At 41.1% G+C, this 25,056-nt stretch overlaps 2 protein-coding genes across 4 annotated transcripts in view; one reads left to right on the forward strand and one right to left on the reverse strand.

The window, feature by feature from the left end:
* The window catches only part of sh2d7 (SH2 domain containing 7), a 31,897-nt gene extending 30,413 nt beyond the window's left edge, over positions 1–1,484 (reverse strand). The window contains exon 1 of the mRNA XM_006808095.3: positions 1,171–1,484. Within this exon, the coding sequence (XP_006808158.2) occupies positions 1,171–1,367 (197 nt within the window). The 5' untranslated portion in view covers positions 1,368–1,484. The remainder of the gene's footprint in view (positions 1–1,170) is intronic.
* Positions 1,257–18,298, forward strand: dapk2a (death-associated protein kinase 2a). Of its 3 annotated transcripts, none has more exons than XM_087842736.1 (9): positions 1,257–1,359; positions 3,532–3,636; positions 4,652–4,873; positions 8,399–8,537; positions 12,636–12,765; positions 13,424–13,499; positions 13,603–13,755; positions 13,868–13,913; positions 17,508–18,298. In XM_087842736.1, exons 2-9 carry the CDS (start codon positions 3,575–3,577, stop codon positions 18,156–18,158), a joined length of 1,479 nt encoding a protein of 492 aa, XP_087698862.1. In that variant the 5' UTR covers positions 1,257–1,359; positions 3,532–3,574; the 3' UTR covers positions 18,159–18,298. The 3 variants fall into 3 exon arrangements, with proteins under 3 accessions (XP_087698862.1, XP_087698855.1, XP_087698868.1); XM_087842729.1 differs by lacking the exon at positions 1,257–1,359 and adding an exon at positions 3,241–3,313 and having other exon boundaries at positions 17,508–18,296; XM_087842742.1 differs by lacking the exon at positions 1,257–1,359 and having other exon boundaries at positions 3,559–3,636; positions 4,659–4,873; positions 17,508–18,296.
* Positions 18,299–25,056: the final 6,758 nt, after the last annotated feature.

Genomic DNA, 25,056 nt, shown 5'->3' on the forward strand with positions numbered 1-25,056 from the left:
TGCAGAGAGAGTATGAGCGTGTAGCGTTTAAAGCGTGGAAGTACTGACCTTACTTTGAGTTTGATTCCATAAAAAGAGACAAAAACATTAGTGTCCGTTGTGCGTGGGAAGAAAACTTCTTTTTACAGCGAAAAAACCCCTAAACTTCCAAACAAGCACCGAGTAGCTACGACGTAATGGGAAACTCACAGAGAAACTCGCGGATTCTTCCACTGACCGCTGCACACCTGCACCAGGGTAACCCTCCGCCTACCCCACTCCTGCTTTACAGGTGAAAATAGAGCAACAGGACCGCTAGTCTTTGACTTTATTTATTTTCTGCTGTGTTTTACTTGCATCTATTTGAAAGACTGAGTGTAAACACAAAAAATATTTTATTTTATGTGCTGGAATGTGCAGAAAATAGGTTTAAATGTTAAACAAATTTCTTCCAGTCAGAGAATGTTGCAGATAATTAAATTTTTGTTTGATGCATAAAGTTAAAAGATTAAAACTAATAAAACAAGTTTTAAAAAGAGACTTTTCCATTTGATTACATTTTGTATGATGATTATGTAGAAAAAGTAGAACTGGGCTGAAAGATCTATCACTTTATCACCTATTCAGGTTGTAAATCGTGTTTTTAAAAAGCAACTAAGTAACTAAGTAATTAATTACTTTTGAAAATAAGTAATTGGTAAAGTAGCGGGATTACTTTTGGGGGGAAGTAATCAATAATTAGTTACTGATTACTTTTTTCAAGTAACTTCACCAACACTGGGTATAAGGTAGCATGGAATGAAAATGATATTCAAACACTGCATTTCCTCAGTAGCTTCCCACAAACACGGACAGTAAAACCATAATAGTGATGGGAGATATTTACGGTAGCCTATGAATAAGTGTTCAAATGAAATCACGTGTAAGTGATGAAGCCCCAGTAAAGCAGAAATTCTTAAACTTCCTATAAAAAAGCCGAGTTTTTTTCATGTGCTCAGTCATCTGGATAAGGAAACCCCAGAAAGTTGATTGTGTTTATCTGGACGTAGCGTTCTCAGTGGGAGAAATGTTTGGTTAGTCATCAAAGTGACTTCTTCACTACATCCAGGTGAACAGAATCAGCTTTCTGGGTATCTTCTCTTCACTAGTCTCTACGTGTCCTGAAGCAAAGGTCTTTTGTATGCTGCTTACTTTCTCGTAGCAAGGCCTTGAAACCAGTCAGGGAAGTTTCCGTTGTGCTGGATGAGCGGTGCCTGTGTCTCAGTAAACCATCGAAGCACCAGCTCCTTCAGGCCGCCTCCTTCCTGTGGTTCCATATTCAGCTCAACACCCGACCTCTTCTCCATCCACATCCATATGTGAGCTGCTGACGGAGCACAGGTGTGCATACTCTCTGCTCTGATGTAATACTCCTAAAGGAAGGAGAGGTGCCTCATTTGACTACTTCTGTCTCTCATCTGAATCGGGGTATTGTTTCAGTTTATCTAGTTCATCTGCCACCAGCTTTTCTGCCTCACATTGCACAAGCACTTTCATTTTACTATCTGTGTTCCTTGTTCCAGATTGAACTTTAACAGCTTGGCCCAAAGTAAATATTTCATTTGGTTTGTACTTTGGATTAACAAATCTAAAAACACATATAGCTTTAGATGACCTTTCCCCCCCATGTTCCTTTTCATGGTTTCTAAGCACACCCAGTCTGAGCCTATATAAAACTACTAATGTCACAACTTAAAGCACATTATGTGCACTGCATGCAAAGGATAGAAGTCCAATAGTTACATTGTTCATGTGCTATGGTCGACAATAATAAAACTTTAAAGACTATTAGCGAAAAGCAAATGCAGCAAAGGGGGAAAATAAGAGAATCGGTCAAAGAGGATATTACTGGACATCTACAGGAATACAAGACCAACTGGAAAGCCTGACTATTAAGATTTCAAAAACATTTTCGCAAGGGGAGCTTAATAACTAGAGTCAGACTCTAATTGATTGAGCGGACTGAGCAGACTGAAGGGTAAAAGACTAATAAAAACAAAAAGTAACACTGATAATAGGGAAACAACATACCTACCCAACGCCTCCTGCTTACCTCTGTTCTCTTCACCTGTAACAGACTCAACAGTGTTTTTACTTTGTAAAATCTATATATGCTACTGCTTATTGAAAACAGAACAGAAATATGAGATTAAAAAATAGCAAGTACTGATACTGCAGAAAGAGAGAATTCAAAATCTGGGTAGAACAACAATTATATCCCACAACTGATGCTGTAATTTCCTAACATTTATTATTTATTACCAATCTGCCAACCCACCACGTCACCCTGGCCCCAGCAGGTTAAAGGTGACGTGGTGAATGTTGAAGATAAAGATGTAGCTACAGCTTAATGAACAGTTCTTACTTTAACTACACCATCTACACCAGCGGTCTCCAACCTTTTTTGTGCCACGGACCGGTTTATGCCCGACAATATTTTCATGGACCGGCCTTTAAGGTGTCACGGATAAATACAACAAAATAAAACTAGTACCGGTACCGAAAAAAAGAAGATTTATTCATAACACACGTGAAAAGACCCAGGAAAACCGAGTAAACGATAAGAACGATAACAAAATAACGCTGAAAACCGATAAAAACCCTGAAAACTATACATTTCACACCTGAGCCTCAACTCTCGCGGCCCGGTACCAAACGACTCACGGACCGGTACCGGTCCGAGGCCCGGGGGTTGGGGACCGCTGATCTACAGTATAACCATAACTATGCTTTGTGCCTTGTTTCTACACATTATATTTACACATATTTTTTCTCCTTTCCTTTAAAACTGCTTGATAGCTCACCTCTTGTTCTTTTATTACCTGCATTTCATTGTAAGTATATATTTAAGAAGTGTTATTAGTACTTGGAGGAAAATTACACGTGTTATTTAGAGAAGTCACTTGGGAAATTGCTCCATTACTAACTGCATTATGAAGTGAAACTGTCCACTCATAAACGTGAGGACTACTGTGTATTTGTTTTCATATGTCACATGTGTGATTCAACAAATTCGATGTTAGCATCTCCGTTTTTACTGGTTCACCATTTTTATCATGTTAATCTTACCAAACACAAACACATGTTCAGATCCTGTAACTGAACACACACACAGTTTTATCGATATATAACGACGACATTTGTTTCCAACTATACGAATTTTGTGGCATAAGTTCCGAGACTTTTCTGCCCGACTCCGTGATCTGTGCAGAGCGCTGCAGCCACGGACACGGGGACACGGACACGGGGACAGGGCATGACGAGGAGGACGTGAAGTCCATGAGCACAGAGTTACGTATGTTTTAAAAACACATTTTCTACACATTATCGTTGTGTAGCGTCTGTCTGGCACGACACGCTGGAGTTTCTGTTTTTCCATCGGAAGCTGCGATGGTTATTTTCGGGCTTACTTCAAAATCTTTCCCCCTTTATTATTTGTAGATGTTTTTTTTAAAATTGGGCCATGTTGCTTAAGTAAAGCACTTTTTACGTGTTATTTAATTACCATTTCAGGACAGACAGAAATACAAACACCAAACTGGGGACTGCAGCAGTCATGGATCTATTCAAGCAACAGAAAGTGGAAGATTTCTATGAAATTGGTGAAGAGCTTGGCAGGTACAGACGGGCACGGTTTTTGCATCTGTTTTAAATGTAGTTTAATGAGTAACAGCAGCTAGTTTAATGTAAATCAGAATGCAGATAGTGACACTGATGGATTGAGAACAACAGCATATTAACTACAAACTCAACCACCAACCAGAACACCAACTAACATTTAACTGCTCATCACTGGTCATCCTGGTGTAGATAATATAAGGCATGTTTGCAGAGTAGACACCTACACAAAATACACTGGGATCTTTTTCAAACTTGACTTACGTTTACTCTTCCACAGAGTTATTTCTGTGCTCTAACGGTATGGAAATGACACTGGGTCATTAACTGCACCAGTGAAAAGTCTTTTATTTGTCTTTGGCTGCACACAGCTTCCTTTTTAGCTGATGATTGCTGACACACACTCTCTAAATATCAAGCGATCCGCTCTATTTCTGAGAGAAGTGAGAAACAAAGTTGCATGTTTGGCTTTGCTTTTGTTGCTGTGTGTTGTGTGAGAGAGACAAATGTCGTGCACATCAAACTGCTTTTTAAAGGACTTGTTTATATTTAGCAGAGGTTATATTTGCTCTCAGCCTGGCTGCAGGAAGTCGAGTGTCAGCTTACAAACCATTGAAGTGAACCAGGAAAAAAATAGATGCAGCTGCATGGTCATATAAGTGAATTTGAATGTTAAATACTGTACATGACCTGTGGTGTAACTGTGCAGTTTGTTATAGAAAATGTTTGTCATTTTCAGTATAGATAAGGAAATTTGTTGGGTGCATTCTAGTTAGTAAAGTGTCAAACAGTCAAACACATAACTAAATTACTCATTGGTCTATTTTAACATAAAAAGACCCACAAATGTTGTAGTTTGCCTAAACTTTGCAGTGCACCAGTTATGTGCAGTCAACAGGACTGCACCCTTGTTTCCATCTAACCCGCAGATATGTTCATGGTCCTGTGTGGTAGTTAGGAAGTGATTTTTTCAGCGATCTTCATTTGATTGTGTGATTTCCTCTCTGTGTTTGAGTGGGCAGTTTGCCATTGTGAAGCAATGTCGAGAGAAAACTACAGGTTTGGAATTTGCTGCCAAGTTTATCAAAAAACGGCAGAGCATGGCGAGCTCTCGTGGAGTCCGGCGAGACGAAATAGAGCGAGAGGTAAACATCCTCCAGCAGATTCAGCACCCCAACATCGTCATGCTGCACGACGTTTATGAGAACCGCACTGATGTGGTGCTCATCCTGGAGCTGTGAGTAGCTGATTATAACTATAATTACTCAAAGATTATTGAGTAATCCCAATTAGCTTCTCTAAAATACAGTACAGTGGAAAATCTTTATGTATATTCTATATTTTGCCAGGCAGATGGGAAATGGGTGCACAAATCATTGAAATGTGCAAATATGCATGAAAATACAGGCATGCATAATATAGCAAACTCTGAGTTGGTGGTAACAAGTGTGAAAGTCAATATGAGTTTTCATGAAGAGAATAGGAAGGTCATTTCAACACTATTTATTGGATATTGGCTTTGGTTTGTTCTGTTCTCTGTCGAGATCATCCCGCAGTGCTTCAGTAATTATAATTACCGTTTCTGCAGAGCCCATTTCTTACGAGGCTGCAGAAGGATCAACTGAAGGACCATAAGACAGTTTTTTGCTGGATTTTTCTGAAGGACGTAACTTTCAGATACTGCTCGTCTGCTGTATATAGTTTTTTAAGCCCAATATTTCTTCTTTTCTGCTCTACTTGTCCAATAAATAGTGATGGGTCGGTCGCGAACGAAATGGCTCTTAGAGCCGGCTTTTTATTGGCTCCTTATCGCGAGCCGTGGGGGTTTTTTTTCTTTCTCTCTCTCTCTCTCTCGCACTTTTTTCCCGCTTCACTGTCCATATGACAGAGAATATGCATCTTCTTTTTGTTTTCATATTTTAATTTATATTTAATTGTGTTGTGGTTTGCAGTGTTTTGTGTTGTTTCACTTTAAATTTGTTTAAAAGGAAAAAGCTGAAAATTTAAATAGTTAAAAGTTGAAATGTGAATAGTTGATTTTTGTATTACAGGATTTATTTATTACATTTTATGTGGAGTGAATAAATAAAAGTATATTTACGGTGGCCCCTAGAGACAAAGCACGTACAAACTCCAAAACACGTAAAAACTTCAAAACACGTAAAAACTTCAAAACACGTAAAAACTCCAAAACACGTAAAAACTTCAAAACACGTAAAAACTCCAAAACACGTAAAAACTTCAAAACACGTAAAAACTCCAAAACACGTAAAAACTTCAAAACACGTAAAAACTCCAAAACACGTACAAAAGACAACAGAAGTGCTCCAGGATGCTAGGGGGCAGTGTTGAGCTTTTGTTACCTGGTGACTACACAAGCCGGGAAGCACCAATGACCGGATTTGGTGTGTGGTAGTAACAGGTAAATAAACATTTTTTAAAAATTATTTGAATATATATGAGTGCTTGTGTATAAATACACAAACAATACACACATGCTTTCAATTGTGTAATTTAAGTGATCTAGTAGCTCTGCTTTGGAAGTTCAGTTCATGCTAGAAATGTGTTTTGGAGTTTGTACGTGTTTTGTCTCTAGGGGCCACGACATATGTTTATATATAAACATATATAAATAAAACCACTTTTTTTTTTTACATTAGTAATTCCTTTTGTGCATAATTTTATATTATTGTTAATAATAAATTAATTAAAGCAACAAAACAACCTGAAGAGCCGGTTGGGAGCCGAAAGAGCCGGTTCTCTAAAAAGAGCCGGAAATCCCATCACTAGTGAAAAAGCATTTGACACCTTCTTGGTTTCTTTTTATCATGTCTGCTAAAGTTCCATGTTTTAGATCAATATTAGACAAGGATAACTGGAGTCAATGTAAAAGTTTCTAAATTATGTTTTCATTTATTAATGGAAAATAACTACCATTACCTAAGTACCTACCTAAAACTTAATTTTGTCCCACTCTTGGGAACATGCAAGTCCAGACTTTAACTAACATCCACAAACAGACAATCAGACGTTCTCCTTCAGGATTTTTTGGTATATAGAATTCATGGCTCCATTACTGATAACAGGTTGTCTGGATCCTGAAGCATCAAAGCAGCCCCGGTACATCACACTGCCACCACCATGTTTGCTGATACCCTTATATGACTTGCTGTTTTAGTTTTATGTGAGATGTAACAGGATGCAAACCTTACAAAAAGTAAAACATCTGTCTTTTTAGTCCATAGAATATGTTCCTCCTAAGTTTTTAGGATCATCAAGATGTTTCTTGGCAAATGAGACGAGCCTTTGTGTTGAGCCTTGGAAATCTACCTTTTTTCCCCCATTTCTTGTTACTGAATCATGAACACTGATCATAGGTGAGGCAAGTAAGGCCTGCTGTTCTTTAGATGTGGTTGTGATGTTGAAACATGTCCTTATAATATATGTTGCCTAGAGGTGACTACTGAAATTAAATTGGTACTGTATAAGTGAAAGCAAGGCTATCAAAATAAAACAGGAAGTAACACACACACTGAGACCCAGACTAAAACACGTGAACTTCATAAAGGGGCTGGAGAAAGACAGGGAGACACGACTGACTGGGAAGAAAAAAGGACGAAACACAGAGAGACTATTAACAGGAAGAGAAACTCAGGGACCAGAACTGGAGACATTAACTAGCCATGGCAGGGAAACCAGGAACCTGCAGAGACAGGACATGGAGAAGCCAGACAGACACAGGGTCATGACCGGGGAGAAAAAAGGTTACAAAACATGGAGAAAAAGAAATCATTTGATATATGAAGCTATATATATATTTTAGATATTAAGTATATTGTCAGGGCTCTGTGTGCGGGCAGGTGGAGATGTGGATCCAAGTGCAGGACTCTGAGACGGAAACATAACTGAAAACCACAGCTTTATTGCTGGCACCAACAAAACAGAAACCAAACATGAAAACACTAACTGGAACACACAGGCAGGATCTGAGGGTACGACGCGACACTGAGCACGGGAAAACACAGGGCTTAAATACACAGGGTAGTAATGAGGGAATCAGCAACAGGAGGGAGACACAGCTGGGAGAGATCAGGGCTGACGAGACAGGGGGAACAAAGCTGCACACACTAACCTAAGACAAAGACTTTCACAATAAAACAGGAAACATGAATCACAACTCAGAGACACGGACTCAACACAGAGAGACAGAAAATGACACATGGAACTGAACTATACATGAAACCACAATAAAACATGGATATCAGAAACATGAAACTCTAATAATAATCATCATCATCATCACAACAAGAGAACAAGAAAACAATCCATGATGCAGAATTAAACCAAAACATAATAAACTCAAAATACTGGGTCCAATGGACCCAGAACCGTGACATATATACACTAGATTGCCTAAAGTATTCACTCACCCATCCATGTAATTGAATTCAGGTGTTTCCACAGATGTACAGAATCAAGCACCTCCGAATGCAGACTGCTTCTATAAGCATTTGTCAAAGAACAAGTCGCTCTCAGGAGCTCAGTGAATTCCACCGTCCGACTGTGATAGCATCGCACTTGCCCAGTCATAACATTTTCTGGCTACCAAATATTCACAATTTTAAATGTGTGGGAAAAGTTTGGAGATGGTCCTTTCTGTTCTAATATGACCTGACAGAAGAGCGGCGACTGCAATGAAGGAGAAACGTATAAAAAGAGATAAACCGGCATTTTTTACAGTGATTTTTTTTTACCCTTTCAGAGTCTCTGGTGGTGAGCTGTTTGATTTCCTGGCCCAGAAGGAGTCTCTGAGTGAGGAGGAGGCTACTCAGTTCATCAAGCAAATCCTCGAGGGGGTGAACTACCTTCACGCCAGAAAGATAGCCCACTTTGATCTTAAGGTTTGTCCAAACAAGATATATCACAGTCTCTTTTTTCACCACAGATGAGATGTTTGTGGTGGTGGGGTGTGGTTTGAGACTCAGCTGCCAGGGGAGGCTTACTGGCACAGTTGGCAAGGGTAATCTTATTAGATGTCTCCTATATGTAGTGATCCAAACCACCCAATAACTGCCAAAGGCCTCTATACTACTTGTACAAGCTTTCAGACTCAGAGCTCTTACAGGAACGAGCCCAAAATAAACAGGACAAAGGGATTAATATCAGCCAGGCGCTGTGTGACTCCTCTATTACTCCCATTTTCAGCGTTTTGGCTAACTCCCTCTGAACAATTTGCCTTTTATGTTCAGGAATCAGCCTGTGTGAGATGGTCATCACAATGGAGGGAGGCGGGAATGATGGACTTTCGCTCTCAGGTCCAACACCTACCGAATCTCATTCTTTGCAGAGCTCGGACTTTCCTCCCAGCTTTCTTTAATCAGGTCGAGCACCCCATGTGGCTTCTGGCGGAACAGCAGCTCAAAGGGAGAAAATCCTGTGGAGGCCTGGGCGACCTCGGCAACTGCAAATAACTGAGGGTCTAACCAGCGATCCCAATTGCATTCCTCTTCGTGAATGAACTTACAAATCATGGACTTCAAAGTCTTATTCAGCCACTCCATCAGCCCGTCGGTCTGAGGGTGGTAGACGCTGATCCGAACAGATTTAATGCCCAACAATTTGGACAGTTCCCGCAGTGTGCGAGACATGAACGACGTGCCCTGCTCAGTCAATATTTTTTCAGGATACCGACTCGGGAGATGACCTGAAACAGTGCCTGTGCCCCACGCTTTGTAGAGATGTCGCGCAGTGGCACTGCTTCTGGGTATCCCATTGCATAATCCACCAGAACTAATACAAAGCGATAGCCACGTGCACTCTGGTGAAATCGCCCGATGAGACCTCCACTAGTGGGAGTGGGCGCTAAGGCGCTTTTTGAATGGCTGGCTGGTTGACAAGCTGGCATTCTGGGCAGGATGCGCACCAGCGGTGAACATCCACCCAGATGCCCGACCAATAAAACCAGGCCATTATTTGCTCCAGAGTTTTGTCATATATGCCCTGCCATGGGGTTATAATGAGCCGCCTGGAAAATCATTTCCCAGCAGCCTTGTGGCACCAACAGCTGGCTGTGTGTCTCCTCCGTGCGAGTGTCACGACTCACTCAATATAACCTGTCTTTTAATAACACGAACATGAAGTCCGGGTAGGTCCGCACGGCTTCAGGGTGCACCACGTGACCATCAATCTCAATCACTTGGTCAAAGGCTGAGCGCAGAGTGTCATCAAGAGAATGCTCCAGTGGGAAATCTCCTGTGGGGGTAATTTCCAGGTGGCGGGGGGTGGCAAGTCCTCCCTTGCTTTTGCAGCCAGGTGATCCTCCACCAGTGTGACCACCACGTCCACTTAGCTGTCTCCGCCGGCAGCGGATGATCCTCCCCAGTCAGCCTGCAGGTGCAGAACCGCCGGCGATGATCTTCTTGGGTGAGGCCCATCTGCTCCAACACAGCCTGGCTCATGTCAGCGACGCAGCTCTGTGAGGGCGGTAGTAGGCTCAGGGAATGCCTCCAAAAAAACCTGAGGATCATCACCGTCCCCCATCCTTTGCATCACTACTGACAGAGGCAGGGGCTTCGACGGTGCAGGAGCCCCAACTAGCTGCTCAAGGACCCTGGTCTGCTGGTCTGAGTGTTCCTGCAGCTTAATCAGACGCTCCCGCTGGGCCACCGCCTGATCTTGACACATAGTTGCCAATTCCACCAGCATCTGTGCCAACAACTGCGCAGGCTGGGTAGGTAGCGCATCGTGTGGGTCAGACATCCCACTCCTGGGTTTTGGCGCCACTTGTAAAAGTACACGACGCACACGATGATCGTGCTCACTATAATTGCGTTTTATTGACAGTTGTGAACTCAGGGAACAGTCGTTCCAGTCCAGCTCTCTCCGTCCCCGCTCAACTTTGCCTTCACTATATAGAGAAACAGAAAGAGACACTGTCATCAGTCTGTCACCACCACCTGTGGCTCACTGCACCACTCTTCCCCTGCAGCTGAGCCAGGGACCACACCTCCGAAACATATGTCATTGCTGTAGATCCTAGTGGAGGTTTAGGCCTATGCAGAACAGCCAGGGAGATACTGCATCTCCTTGGTCAATCCCACACTTGATGGCGACTTGTGAGAGTTGACTTCTAGTGTGTTGCATTGGGTTCATGATGAAGGCTCTTAGGGTTCTGTTGAATTATAGGCTTTCTTGTTGTCAATCCAGGTGTTTCACTGGTTTGTCAGTTTGGTCTTATAGTCTCAAGTGACTGCTCTATCTTCCAGTAGTTAATGTTGTACCCATTCCTTCCTGCTCATGTATTGATCAATGTGCCATCTTAGCTGCTGTGATAACTGACAGGAGCTTCCATGTTGTGCTGAGGCAGGTTGTTGACCAGTAGTTTCATGGATCAAGTCCCTTCTGAGGGGTCATGTTGAACAAAGCCAACGTACAACAACAGTTGCCTCAAGGTGTTTTATATTGTAAGGTAAATAATACAAAGAAAACGGAAAAACCCCAACAATCATATGACCTCCTATGAGCAAGCGCTTTGGCGACAGTGAGAAGGAAAAACTTTTAACAGGAAGAAACCTCCGACAGAACCAGGCTCAGGGAGGGGCGGGGCCATCTGCTGCAACCAGTTGGGGTGAGGGGATCAAGACAGGGCAAAGACACACTGTGGATGAGAACCATTGCATTTAAAAATAATTAAATGCAAAGTGGAACCACGCAAAGTGGTGTATAAACAGATAATGAGTGAAAAAGTATGTTTGAAGAAGAAACACTCATCATGCATCATGGGAATCCCCGGCAGTCTAGACCTATTGCATCATAGCTAAGGGAGGGATTCAGAAAGGTCACATGGTCCAGCCCTAACTATATGCTGTACCAAAAAGGAAAGTTTGAAGCCTAATCTTAAATGTGGAATGGGTGTCTGTCTCCCAAATCCAAACTGGAAGCTGGTTCCACAGTTGAGGGCCTGAAAGCTGAAGGCTCTGCCTCCCATTCTACTTTTAACTAGTCTAGAATCCAAAAGTAGGCCCAGAGTCTGAGAGCAAATTGCTCTAATGGGGTGACTAGATCATTAAGATAAGATGAGGCCTGATTTTTTGTATGTGGAAAATGACTCCAAGATTCCTCAGTATTACTGGAGGCTGAAGTAATGCCATCCAGATGCCATATTTCTTAGATTTTTAGTGCAACAACCTCAGTTTTATCGGAATTTAGAAGCAGAAAATTCGAGGTCATTCAGGACGTTATGTCTTTAAGACATTCCTGCAGTTACAAAGCTGCTTTTGTATTTCTAAACAGAATCTAACAATCTAACTCAACAAAACAATCAATTTTTTAAACTCTGTATCTTATCTTATCTTATCTTATAACTGTATGGGTGATGCAGCGTTTCAGACATGTACCTGGTGCTCTCCTGGAAGAAGCATCGCTCCGTACGGTTTGAACTAAGATGGGTGTGGGATAAGTTAGAGATCAAAGTAAAGAAAACAGAGGACAACTGAAGAAGTGAAAAGAATAAAGAGTGTGAAACAGTTAACAGATCACACTTCAAACATCAGTATGTGTTATTTCAAACACTGTAAAAGAAAAAAGAATAAGACCAGGTGTGTCCAAAATGATTGACTGGTCTTCATATGTAGCAACACATCTGGATGTGCTAAGTGAAAAAAACAAAACATTGTAACAACATTTTTCTGACATTTAGAAACAATCACTTATCTGACGATGTATCCCATGTACTAATCAATAAAATGATTTATTTCACTCTTAGTTGAAAACTTGTTAGTAGATCAAAATGCCACTGAGCATATAGTAAATAAAGTAAATTCATGAATTAAGCTGTGCATAGAAACACGATGGGTCCATTTTTCACTGCTTTCCACAAATGATTTTCCCTTTTTTAAAATTTTCTTTCCTTTTGGTATCAGAAAATCAACTCACATGTTTTAGACCCTCCTAATGTAAAGTGTTCAAAGTTGCTTAGTTCATGTTCTTGTCTTCTGCAGCCTGAAAACATAATGCTTTTGGATAAGAACACACCCCTGCCAAGAATAAAACTGATTGATTTTGGTCTTGCCCATAAGATTGAAGCTGGAGTTGAGTTCAAGAACATCTTTGGAACTCCTGAGTTTGTAGGTAAGATTATTATTTATAAACTGGAGTAGCACAGAGCTCATATTCCTTCACTGTTGGTAAATGGACTGGTTCTTATATAGTGCTTTTCTGCTCTACCTGGGGACTCCTGTTGCTTTATACAACACCTCATTCACACCAGAACCTTTTTCTTTTTCCATTAGTAGATGACCGAGCTCTATCTCCGGAGCTACAGTCACCCAATCTTTTTCATTCCATTTTTAAAATCTTTACAATCTGTCTAATTTTTGAAGTCTTCTCAGGAAATTTAAAAAAATTGGCAAAATCTGGCAGCCTGAAGATTTAGGGAATGTCGATCTATCCACTTAATCACAACTCTCAGCTTTGCTTAACTGATCAGAAAATAATCTGGACAAACACGAAGGTAAACAAAAATAATGAAAACATATCCACAAAATAATAGAAAAAAGAAAAGCTAGAAAGAAAAGCATTGTTTACTGCCAGCAGTTCTACAGCGCAATGGACATTTTAAAGGAGTTTGGTCCCAGTTATCCAGTCAGCAATCTGGTTTTGAACTGTCATGTCTTTAAAAATAGAAACGCATTAAAGGGTTTGCAATATTAGATCTAAATACAAGGAAATGTTTACCTTTCTGTTTCATGTGTATATTTATTTATTTTTGTATTGGTTGCCTGTAAAGCTCCAGAGATTGTCAACTATGAGCCCCTTGGATTGGAAGCAGACATGTGGAGCATTGGTGTCATCACTTACATCCTGCAAGTTAACCTCGACCAATATTAATGTGGCATCTCCTACAATATCATATACACAGTAATGCAGCAGTATAATAAACTGCACTTTTTTATTGTTTTATTCCAGGCTGAGTGGTGCCTCTCCTTTCCTGGGGGACACAAAACAGGACACGCTGGGGAACATTTCAGCCATAAATTATGAGTTTGATGAAGAGTTCTTCTGTCACACCAGTAAGCGGGCCAAGAGCTTCATCAGCCAGCTACTCGAGAAGGATAAGAAGTAAGAGCTCAGGGATAGCTTAGTGAAGGATACTTGTGCCACAGCAGGAGAGCTCATTATAGTCACCACTTTTACATAATGAAAGTTAGCAAGATTTCTTTTTGTCTCACAGGAAAAGATTAACAATTCAAGATGCCCTCAATCACCCATGGATCAAGGTAAGTTCTCAGTTCGCAGAGCAACGCATGGCTATCAGAGAGCTTTATAGAGAAACGATGCCTCAGAAACCACTTAGGGCTCTTTGCTTTTTAAAAACTTCACTGTGTTATAAATTCAGTTTCAAATTACAGAGAAATTTACAGAGAAACAGGAGCATGAAAAACATATTCAGGAATATATTCAGACTTAAGGTAGAGTTGCTCTGAAATGACCTGATCAAGGAGACTTTACGCAATTCACACATTAGGACAAAAACTGAATTGTGAAGTCCAAGAGCTCTTTGTGGATAAAACAAAACATTGTGACTACGTCCACACCAGCCCGGATAAATTTGAAAACTGTGTTTTCTTCTGAAAACGATCCACACTGGCGTTTTCAGTTGTTTTCATAGAGTTGTGCGTCCACTAGTGATGCGTCAGGCGAACGAAATGGCTCTTATGGATATATTGGCAGTGTCACTCTGGTTTTCCAGCAGGATTAAACATCTGCTCATACTAAAAGGCACAGCAAAAAAACACTGCACAGAAGACAGTGGTGGTTAATAATAACAGAAGCTGTCAAACTAATTAGACATTTTTAAAGACTTGGTCTGGATTTTTCTTTCTGACAGATGTCTGATTGTCATCTGCCACCTCATTTTAAAATTGTGAGACACAAATTATCATCATGACGACCCAGCCCTAGCCCCAGAAATTCATGTAGTTTATTTTTTATTGTGCCTTGACTGCCAAGCCTGTGAAATACAAGTTATAAAAACACAAAGATAATATTAGTTAGGCTCATCACAGATGGCATTTTGAGGTTTTAATGCTAAACACACAGCTGAACACTGAACATCACTGCTTAATAAAAACTTGGGTTGTTGCCTTGCAAGAAAAACTTTGATTTATATAAACCAGGAGCTATATTAACTGATCAGAGTGTGATTATGCTTCTCTAAAATTTAGTTAGTAAGGTTTGTTGTTGTATTGCAGGCTTTAGGATTATCTTAAATTCATTTTTACTTCAGGTCAGCAGGGACTGTCAGGATACCGTGCAACATGCAGAGGCAGGTGGGGGTAAAACAAAGGGCGAGCCCTTTATTGATCTAAAATAAAAACCACATGAAGCAAAACACTAAATTAAACCAAAAAACTAATGCAAATTATAAAAGTCACCAGGGAGCTGAACAGTACAGACAGCAGGAACAAATCAGGAATAATGAGGCAAGAGAAATTAAACTATACACAACACACGTCACACAACAGACTATCACAATAAAACAGGAAACGCAACTGAAACTTGACACAGCGACTGAAGATATACACAGAGACCAGAGAAATGCAGGAACATGACTGGGGGTACAAAGGGATCACAAAAGATAATAACTAAATATTACAAGACAAACAAGAAGAGCCGAATATAAAGAGTCTACTGAGGATATAAGACAGGCTAAAGAAAAGTATTACTCATATCAGTACATAAAGAAAGACAAACAAAACACAAGAGATTCTCCGTTTTGATGCATCTCAATCATCCAGGAAAGTAAATCTCCAAAAGTTGATTCTGTTCATCTGGACGTAGCGTTTTCTGGGAGAAACGTTTCGTCATCATCAGGTGACGTCTTCAGTCTCAGCTGACTGCAGGTTTCAATCTTATAAACAGGACATTTGCATAATGACTGAAACCAGCCCACTGAAGGAACAATGGGCTGGGAGGTCAGTTCCTTAATCATAATTATGTAAATTCTCATGACCATTGATCAATAACCACTGATCAATGGCCATGAGTCCCATTCACAGAGAGTTGGGGAATGGCTGCAATCACAGCATGTAAGATGGTGACAGATGGACCCTTAGGCCCCCTCCTCGGTTCAGAGATGGTCTTTCCCTTTTCACGTAAATGGCCTCCTTGACTCCGCCCTCAAACCAGCGTTCCTCCCTGTCCAGGATGTTACATCCTCATCATTGAAAGAGTGTCCACTGGCCTGTAGGTGTGAACAGACTGCAGAGTCCTGGTCTGACGAGGTCGCTCTTCTGTGTTGTACCATCCTCTTCACCAGAGGTTGTTTGGTTTCCCCGATGTATAAATCCTGCCAATCCTCCTGCACTTAACAGCGTACACTATGTTACTCTGTTTGTGTCGGGGGACCCGATCCTTGGGGTGGACCAATTTTTGGTGGAGCGTGTTTTGGGGTTTCAAAGCCACAGAGACCTGGTGTTTAGAAAAAATGCGTCTCAGCTGCTCCGATACTCCTGACACGTACGGGATCACTACAGGTTTTTGCTTAGGCAGCGGTTGTTCTTCTCTCCTGGATCGGCTGGAGCTTTCTTTTGGCGCTTTTCCAGCTTTGACAAAGGTCCAGCTGGGATAACCACATTTACTCAGGGCCTTCTTGATGTTCTTCTGCCTCCCTGGCTGCTGTGTCAGTGGGGATGGTGTTCGCTCTGTGTTGTAGCGTCCTGATGAGTTTGTGCTCCAGTGGATGATGAGAGTCAAACCTTAAATACTGATCCATATGTGTAGGTTTACGGCACACGTCAGCTTTTAGATGTCCCCCATTAGTGATGGAAATCTTTTCATATCCTCCCTGGTGAATTTGATGTGTCGGTCCACTGAGTTAATCTGATCCGTGAAATGTGGTACGTCAGGATGTGATTGCAGCCATTCCCCAACTCTCTGTGAATGGTACTCATGGCTATTGATCAGTGGTCTTTGATCAGTGGTTGTTGATCAATGGTCATGAGAATTTGCATAATTAAGATTAAGATTAAGCTACTGACCTCCCAGCCCATTGTTCCTTCAGTGGGCTGGTTTCAGTCATTATGCAAATGTCCTGTTTATAAGCTTGAAACCTGCAGTCAGCTGAGACTGAAGACGTCACCTAATGATGATGAAACGTTTCTCCCACAAAACGCTACATCCAGATGAACAGAATCAACTTTTGGAGATTAGAGATTCTCAGAAACTGAAGAAATCATAAAACCCAAAATCCACAACAAAATTACTTCCCCAAAATGCCGGGTCCAAACCCCAGGGATCCTAACAAGGATTCACGAGCAGCCACGGAAATCCTGAACAGGGAGGAGGAAAACCAAGTCACTGTCCAACAGGAAGGGTTATTGAAAGTTTCCATGAAAAGCTATTAATTTGTGTTTTATCTACTTAGCGTCCTCCGTCTAATTAGGTAACAGGATTCATCCGTCCACGAAACTGTCAGTTCTCCAGTTATTTTTAAGCCTCTGACATTTTTAATGAAATATTTTTATTTTAAAGAATCAAAATTACTCCCCGTCACCCCCCCAAAAAAATTTGCAGACCTAATTGTATGTTCCCAGTCCTTTCAGCTTCTTATCTCTTGCAGTTTTCTTAAAAACCTGAGCACACTATCCTTTCTTTTCACATTTTTAATATGCTATCTCTCAAACTTTTGATGTTGATTTAATGTTTAATTCTTTGAATAAAAAGCATGTTGACAGTGTTTTTGAAAGGTTCTTTATAAATAAAGTCACTACTATTTATAATAATAATAACTTGGATTTGTAGAGCACCTTTCAAGAATCCCAAGATTCTTCTTTAAAACAGTTCATCTCTCTGTGTTTGAAATTCTTTAGTCCAATGAGAACAAGGAAGAAAATAAAGCCAGGGGGCCAAAGAAAAGTGAGCGGCGCCAGTTGAAGACCAAGCGCCTGAGGGAGTACACTATCAAGTCCCACTCGAGCATGCCACCCAACAACACCTACGTGAACTTTGAGCGCTTCGCCCAGGTCGTGGAGGACATTGACCAGATGGAGAGCTCGTTCGTTAGCCTGGCCGCAGCCCACGACTCTCTGCAGGAAAATATAGATGCCATGGTCTCTATTTATAATGAAAAGGAAGCCTGCTACAAGGAGGAGAATGAAGCCATGCGTCACGAGCTCTCGCAAATCCGCTACGAGTTCCGTAAGGTGGAGGCCTTGAAGAGGAGCCTGCAAGATGACATCCAAGCCTTCGGCTGCAGCCTCGGCGCCATCAGCAACCGCTTCCAGGAGAGACAGAGCCGGTTTGATGCCCTGGCCCTGGAACTAAGCAACGAGGTGAAGTGGGTGCAGGAGGTCATGGGGTCATTTCACACAGATGAAGGTAGAAGATACCCCAACTGCAGCTTCTCCTCAGCTTTCAACAACGTGAATGAAACTCTGAAAGAGCTTTTAAACCGTTCCTGTGAAGGAGAACTGCTCTCTGGGATCAACGTGGACTTTAGTGAAACTGGACAACAAAAATGATTTCAAATACTAAATCACATAGAAAACATTTAAAATAGCAGGAGTGTGCCCAAATATGTGCTACACAAAGATATACACTGTTTGTTTTATATGTAAATAACAGGTTGCATACTTCCATACTGAATCTTCTGTTCTAAAATACTATTAAATGTTAAGCAAAGACTTCGCTGTAACAATCAACATTCATTTGTTGTGCTGTATGTTGGAAATAAGTACAGATATTTAAAAAAAAAGCCTTTTCTACTTATTTCTCATTAAGTCTAAAAGACAGATTTACTAATTTGCTTTTCTGCCTTAATACTCTGCCCGGCCAAAAACAGTCACCACCAAATTAAAAGGTCACACTCTAATAGTTTGTTGGTCCCCCTTCAGCTTTGGCGCATTCACTGTGGCATTGTTTAGTAAGCTTCTGCAATGTCAGAGGATTTATTTCCATCCAGTGTTGCATTGATGATGGTAGAGTCGGACCACTGTGCAAAGCCAGCACACCCCAAAGATCCTCAGTGGGGTTAAGGTCTGGACTCTGGTGGCCAGTCCATGTGTGAAAATGATGTCTGGCTCCCAGAGCCACTAATTCATAATGTAAGCCCGATGAATCCTGGCACTGTCGTCTTGGAATAGGCCCATGCATCAGGGGAGAAAAACCCATTCATGGAATAACCTGGTCATTCAGTGTAGTCGGGTAGATTCAAAGAAAAGGTGTTTCTCTGTGCAATGAAATTCTTTCTGCTGTCCACCCACAGACGCCGATTAATATATACAATAGAAACAGAACATATAAAATACAAATAGTACAAATAAATAAGTGAAGACAGAAAAGGAAGCAAAATATGGAGGTGTGAAACAGATGTGTGCAAAGAGCTTCATATGCAGGATGACCTGATGTGCACACTTCAGAAGTGTGCACAGTCTGTGTTGGGGGTGTGTGGGGTCTTTGAGGGTGGAGGCAGCTCTGGACTCTGTGACGTAGATGCTCTGCAGAGAGGGCAGCGGAGTCCTGATGATCTTCTCCGCAGTTGTTATCACTCTCTGCAGGCGTTTGCGCTCCATAGCAGCTGGTCAGCTGACCTCGTTCGTGGAGCACATGCTGTTGCTGAACCTAGACCTGACCAACTGCAGCAACCCCAGATCACAGCACTGCCCCCACAGGCGTGTACAGTAGGCACTAGGCATGATGGGTGCATCACTTCATCTGCCTCTCTTCCTACCCTGATGCACCCATCACTCTGCAACAGGGTAAATCTGGACTCATCAGACCACATGACCTTCTTCCATTGCTCCAGAGTCCCATCTTTATGCTCCCTAGCAAACTGAAGCCTTTTTTTCCCGGTTTGCCTCACTGATTAGTGGTTTTCTTACGGCTAAACAGCTGTTCAGTCCCAATCCTTCATATCCTACTGTCCTACTGTTGTTTTTCTTCAATTTGATTTCACCAAACATTTAAGTGATTGTCGATCATGATCATTCAGGATTTTGTTCTGGCCACATTTCTTCCTCCAAGATGATGAGTCCCCACTATCCTTCACTTTTTAATAATGCGTTGGACAGTTCTTTCTCCTCAGACGTTTCCTCTGCTTGATGGATCCCAGTGATTTGACCCTTCTCAAACACACTAACATCTTTTCCAGGACCACGTGATGTCTCTCGACATGGTTGTTTATGAAATGAGAAGCAACTCATTGCACCAGTTGGGGCTAAATAACTTGTTGCCAATGCAGTAACTGTCCAACAGGTGGCGACTTTTTTTTGGCCCGGCAGTGTATAATGTTCAGGGTCATTTTTAAATGCATCGGGTCCCTTGAAATGCTCTTTGTTTCCATAAAGGTCCCAAAGAGATCTGTTCCCAAATTAGTACAGCATGTCAGTACTTGATCTGTCTTAAAATGTGATGTCTGAGAGCAGCTCTCGGTGCAGTCTTCATCAGCAATCTCTCTCCATGCTGACCAACACCATGTGGTCAGATCAAAAGCAGCATGTATTCCTATATTCTGACAGTAATCAGAATCAGCAGTGAGTTTGGAAAATCTTGCCAAGAAAACCAGTGTTCAGGTAATTGACTGCAGGTAAGCAAAGTGATGACTGGACGAGGAGAGCAGGAGGTAGCTGACAGACTAGCAAAGAACTGAAGCAGCTCTGGTCTTTAAGTACAGGCTCACTGGAGCCATCGATGGAGGGCAGACCCAGGCAAGCACCAGCAAACAGGAAAAACCTGACCCTGTATGACGCACACTCTAGATGCAAGAAGCCCAGCGAAACGGACATAAAGTCTCTCTCTCTCCCCCCCGTCCCCCATATCCAGCACGTAAACCAAAAATAGAGCAAAAACACCTTCAAGCCATTTATTGTAGACATGGGAGCAGTGTTTTTGAGGTAGATTATCTGAGTTTGTGTTGAAGCTTAGTTCTATTTTGTGTGCCATTTTGGCCTCGGCACAGCCTGACAATTTAACAATTTGCTGAATAATATATACAACAGTGCTTTTTAAAGAAACGTTGTTTCTGTGGCTGCTTGGGGAAGTGAACGCCTGTCGCGTGTTGTACCAGCCCGCTGGATGGGAAACAGCGTCCTGCTGATGTAAGAGAGGCAGCTCTTAATTTATGCCCTAGTTTAGGTTGTATGTATATCTTTTCTTGTCAATACTGTACTTGTGATTTATTCATTTATTTATTTATTTATTTTGCATTTACAAAAATAATTTGTTTAAAAATATTATTTTAATATGGCAACAAAATGGTTGGTTTTGTTTTTAAACAGATTTTTAAATGAGCAATTCATTTTCTTTTTTGAACATGTATCATTTATTTTATGAAGCGCCTTGAGGCGACTTTTGTTGTGATTTGGCGCTATATAAATAAAATTGAATTGAATTGTATCATTGTAATTCATAAGACCAAAGTGTCCTAGCAAATTAATCGATGGAATCATTGACAGAATACAGAAAAAAATGAATACAGCTCTAATTTTATGGTAATTTTTTAACTTATTTTTTTTTTAGAGCTGGTCCTATTTTCTGCAGTACATAGTTATTCTAAAAGCAGAGTCTAAATGTTGTTTCGATTTAAAGTCCATGGCAAATAAGTGGTCTGGTTTCCTGTGTTCGCTGACGTCTTCCTTCTTCGTCAGGATTAAGTGTCGTGATTCAGTCTCTCCCAGTGGATTCCCAGAAATTAAACTGTGCAATGCAGCTCACACAGACCAATATTATCACAAATTATACCTCGACTGTGATACATTTAGAGTTCTGCTTATGATCACCTGGTGAATCATTTGAAATGTAATTCCAGAGCTGGGTTGTCATTCACTGTGCTTTCATTACCTTGAGCATCACTTTTCACGGTATATAAAGTCTTTGTCATTTCATCCAAATGATCATATAATGATATAATAAGCATATGACAGAGGTCGTGTAGAAGTGGCAAAATCATTGAAACTGGAAAAGAGTATAAACCTCTTTTATTCTTAAATCCCTCACAAGTGAGTCTCCAATGATGAGGTTTTTCAGAGATGCTCGATGATGAAGGATGTGTTGAGTTACCTGAAGAAGGTCCCATTCCCTGAGATGAATGTGACGGACCTACTCACCTTCGGATGATTCGTAGAGCAGGTGGAAGAAGCCAGGAACCCGAGTTCACAGCTGAGTAATGGTGAGGAAGAGCTGAGACGGTCTGTCGCAAGTGGAGGGAACGCCTGCTCATCCAAGATGTTGAAAACAAGCTTTGTGGCAAAGCTCCAAGTGAAACGGGGTTAAATTAGGTTGGAACAGTTGGAAGGTCCAGTAAATTTGATAAAAGTACTGTAACACAGACCAAACAGCAGGCAGACACAGTAAAAAATTAACTGCTGGAAAGTTGAACATTATCAGGTAAAGAGCCTGATGTTTTCCTCAGCAGCTGACAGGAAGCAAATCAGAGCTAAACTTGGAGAGAATATTGGACTTTCAAAGTGCAAAGACCACTTCAAGTAAATGCCCAGTTTTCTCTGCAAATGTGTGATGTGGACGTGGGTAACACTAAACTGTTCAAGTCAGAGCCATTTCAAGGAAGTAACACTGCATGAAAAAATTTAAATTTTCCATTGTTTTCATCTGAAAAGGGCTTTTTAAACTACTAGAAAAACAAACTGTTCAAGCTGAGGATCTAATGACATAACATTGTTGTCCAAATGTTTTACATGTAACTGTCAAGGCGGATGGAACGGACTCAGGCACAGACGCAGGCTTTTCAGGGTTAAAGGTCAAAGGTTTATTTACAGTCACCAATGTGCACGATATATATAAAGTGCTGGCAGGGGAATCCACACACGCCATGTTCCTCCAACTCCTTACACTCCACGCCTCACAGCCAAACACGGGGATCCAGGGAATCTATTTACAAACACAAAGTAGCAGCGATGCTACTCAAACCAGCATCCGTCCCTGTCCAGGATGTTACATCCTCATCACTGAAAGAGTGTCCACTGGCCTGTAGGTGTAAACAGACTGCAGAGTCCTGGCTAGAGTTAGCTTTTCTGTGTTGTGCCATTCACTTCCCCAGAGTTTTTTTGGTTTACCCGATGTATAAATATCTGGGAAGGAACCTAAAGAAAGCTCCAGCTGATCCAGGAGAGAAGGACAACTACTGCCTAAGTGAAAACCCTTAGTGATGCCATAATGTCTGGAGTATCGGCGCAGTTGAGGTGCATTTTTTCTAAACACAGCACATCTGTGGCTTTTAAACCCCAAAACACACTGCACCAAAAATTGATCCACCCCAAGGATCGGGTCCCCCGACACAAACAGAGTAATATAGGCCTTCGCGGTCTACGTGGGCCGGGTCCTCAGAAGGTCGGGTAGGCCGGAAGTAAACGGCTGTGAAATTGGACGGTCTAGCCTTCTGATTAGCGTCACCGCTGTCTCGGTGGAGTTTAATAAACTCGGCCGTCTGCTCCTTGCTATCTAAAGTATAACAGGACACTGGAGTAAATTTTCGACTGTCTCATACTTCTGTTTAATCAGTTTTCTGTTTGACGTTTAGTCAGCTGTGTAAAAACCAAGGAGGAAGCCACCCAGGGGATTATTAAAGTTTTATTTTATCTAATCTAATCTAATAACTTTAATCTCAGCCAAACCGATTTACTCACAAACAAACAAAACACAGAAAAATGCCCAACAATAACATTTTTAGGTTGTCTAAGTGACTTATATATTACGTTTAACCCGAGCAGCGAAAGTCCGCGGTGATCTGAAAATGATGTGCCGGGAGTTGTGCCGTTCTCGGCCGCATCAGTGACCCTCGAGCTCCCGGCGAGCTATCGAGCTGGTGGGTAGCAGACGTCTCCGAAAACGTCGAAGCACTTTTGCAAATATGCGATATCTCGATAAACCGAGCAGATATTTGATGTTTACACAGCTACTTTCTCGCCTGAAAATATGTTAAAAGTTTATTTTGTGACCCAGAAAGATTAGTATGAGTAATTTTAAAACTTAGTAGCGGCCGCCATTGTTGGAAACTGGAGTTTGGCTGGGCCGCGCTATGAATTCTGGGATATGGTAGGCCACGAAGGACACACCCGACCCATCCTTCAAATTCGGGGAAAAGGAGGACGCATTTGTCGGCTGCATTCGGAGGAGTCTATGAATTTGGATGCATGGGCGCTGATTTACAAACACAATTTCTCTCCACAAAACTGTTTTATTTGGAATAACTGCAATATTATTTATAACAATAAAACTCTTTTTTTAAATAACTGGTTTAATAATGGAATAATCTTGGTTAGTCAGTTATATAGAGAAGATGGACTCATATAATTACTCTGAGTTCCTCAGGAGATACAATGTACCGATAACGCCTAAAGAATTCTCAATAGTGTTCGATGCCATCCCATCTGGTCTGTCCATGTTACACAGATGCTCCCACAGCGCTCCACTACAGGTCACTCCCCCGGATGTGTTACATTCTTCTCTTGGCAATGTTTGCTTTTCTTCTCATAAATCTATAAATACCAAAATAAGATCTCTCTTTCAGGATGCAATGGTCTCTGTTCCATCAGCCATATTTTATTGGGCCAATTTTGTAACAGATATTGAATGGAAAAAAGTTTGGACTTTACCACAAAGGTTTTTCTTAACAAACAAAATTAAAGAGATTTCCTTTAAGTTGATTCATAAATTTTACCCTACCAAACAATATTTGTCCAAATTTATGGCTGAAATAAATGTCAATTGTACCTTCTGTCAAGAGCAACCTGAAACAGTTTCTCATCTGTTTTGGTCGTGTAAATTTACATGTAAATTCTGGAAGGATTTCCACAAGTTTATTACTGACTCTGTTCTCCCTAATCTTCAACTATACTATAAGGATGTTATCTTTGGCTATTATAATTTTAAAGACAAGGACAATGATGCTTTCTTCTTTATAAATTTGGTTTTATTTTTGGCAAAATTTCATATACACAAAAGCAAAGTCCTCGGCAGAAAGCCTGAACTTCTTGTATTAAAAATGGAACTTGCACAATATATAAGGACAATCTCCTCATCAAAAAACACTAAGGCTCTCAAGACTGTTAACATCTATAACCGATTGAAACTGCTAACTTGATTTTGGCTCTTGCAAACTTTTGTTTATTTATGTTCCCCTTAATTTATTTTATTTTTTGTACTCACTTTTGTCTCACTGTCCTTGTCACTCTCTCTGTTCCTCATTGTACTACCACAATGTCATCTTTTATGTGATCCCTGTTTTACTCGACTGTATGTCTAAAATGTGATAAATAAAGTTTAAAAAAAAAAAAAAAAATAAAAAATCTATGAATTTGGACAGCCTTCGGCGCGTCGCTGTGACGTAATCGGTCTACAAATGCGTCCTCAGGAGGATGCAGCCCATGAATTTGGACACGACCATAGTGTATGAAGTGCCAGAAG

Source organism: Neolamprologus brichardi, chromosome 1 (genome assembly GCF_056152115.1).
Source record: "Neolamprologus brichardi isolate AB-2024 chromosome 1, ASM5615211v1, whole genome shotgun sequence".
In the NCBI taxonomy this organism is placed as follows: Eukaryota; Metazoa; Chordata; class Actinopteri; order Cichliformes; family Cichlidae; genus Neolamprologus; species Neolamprologus brichardi.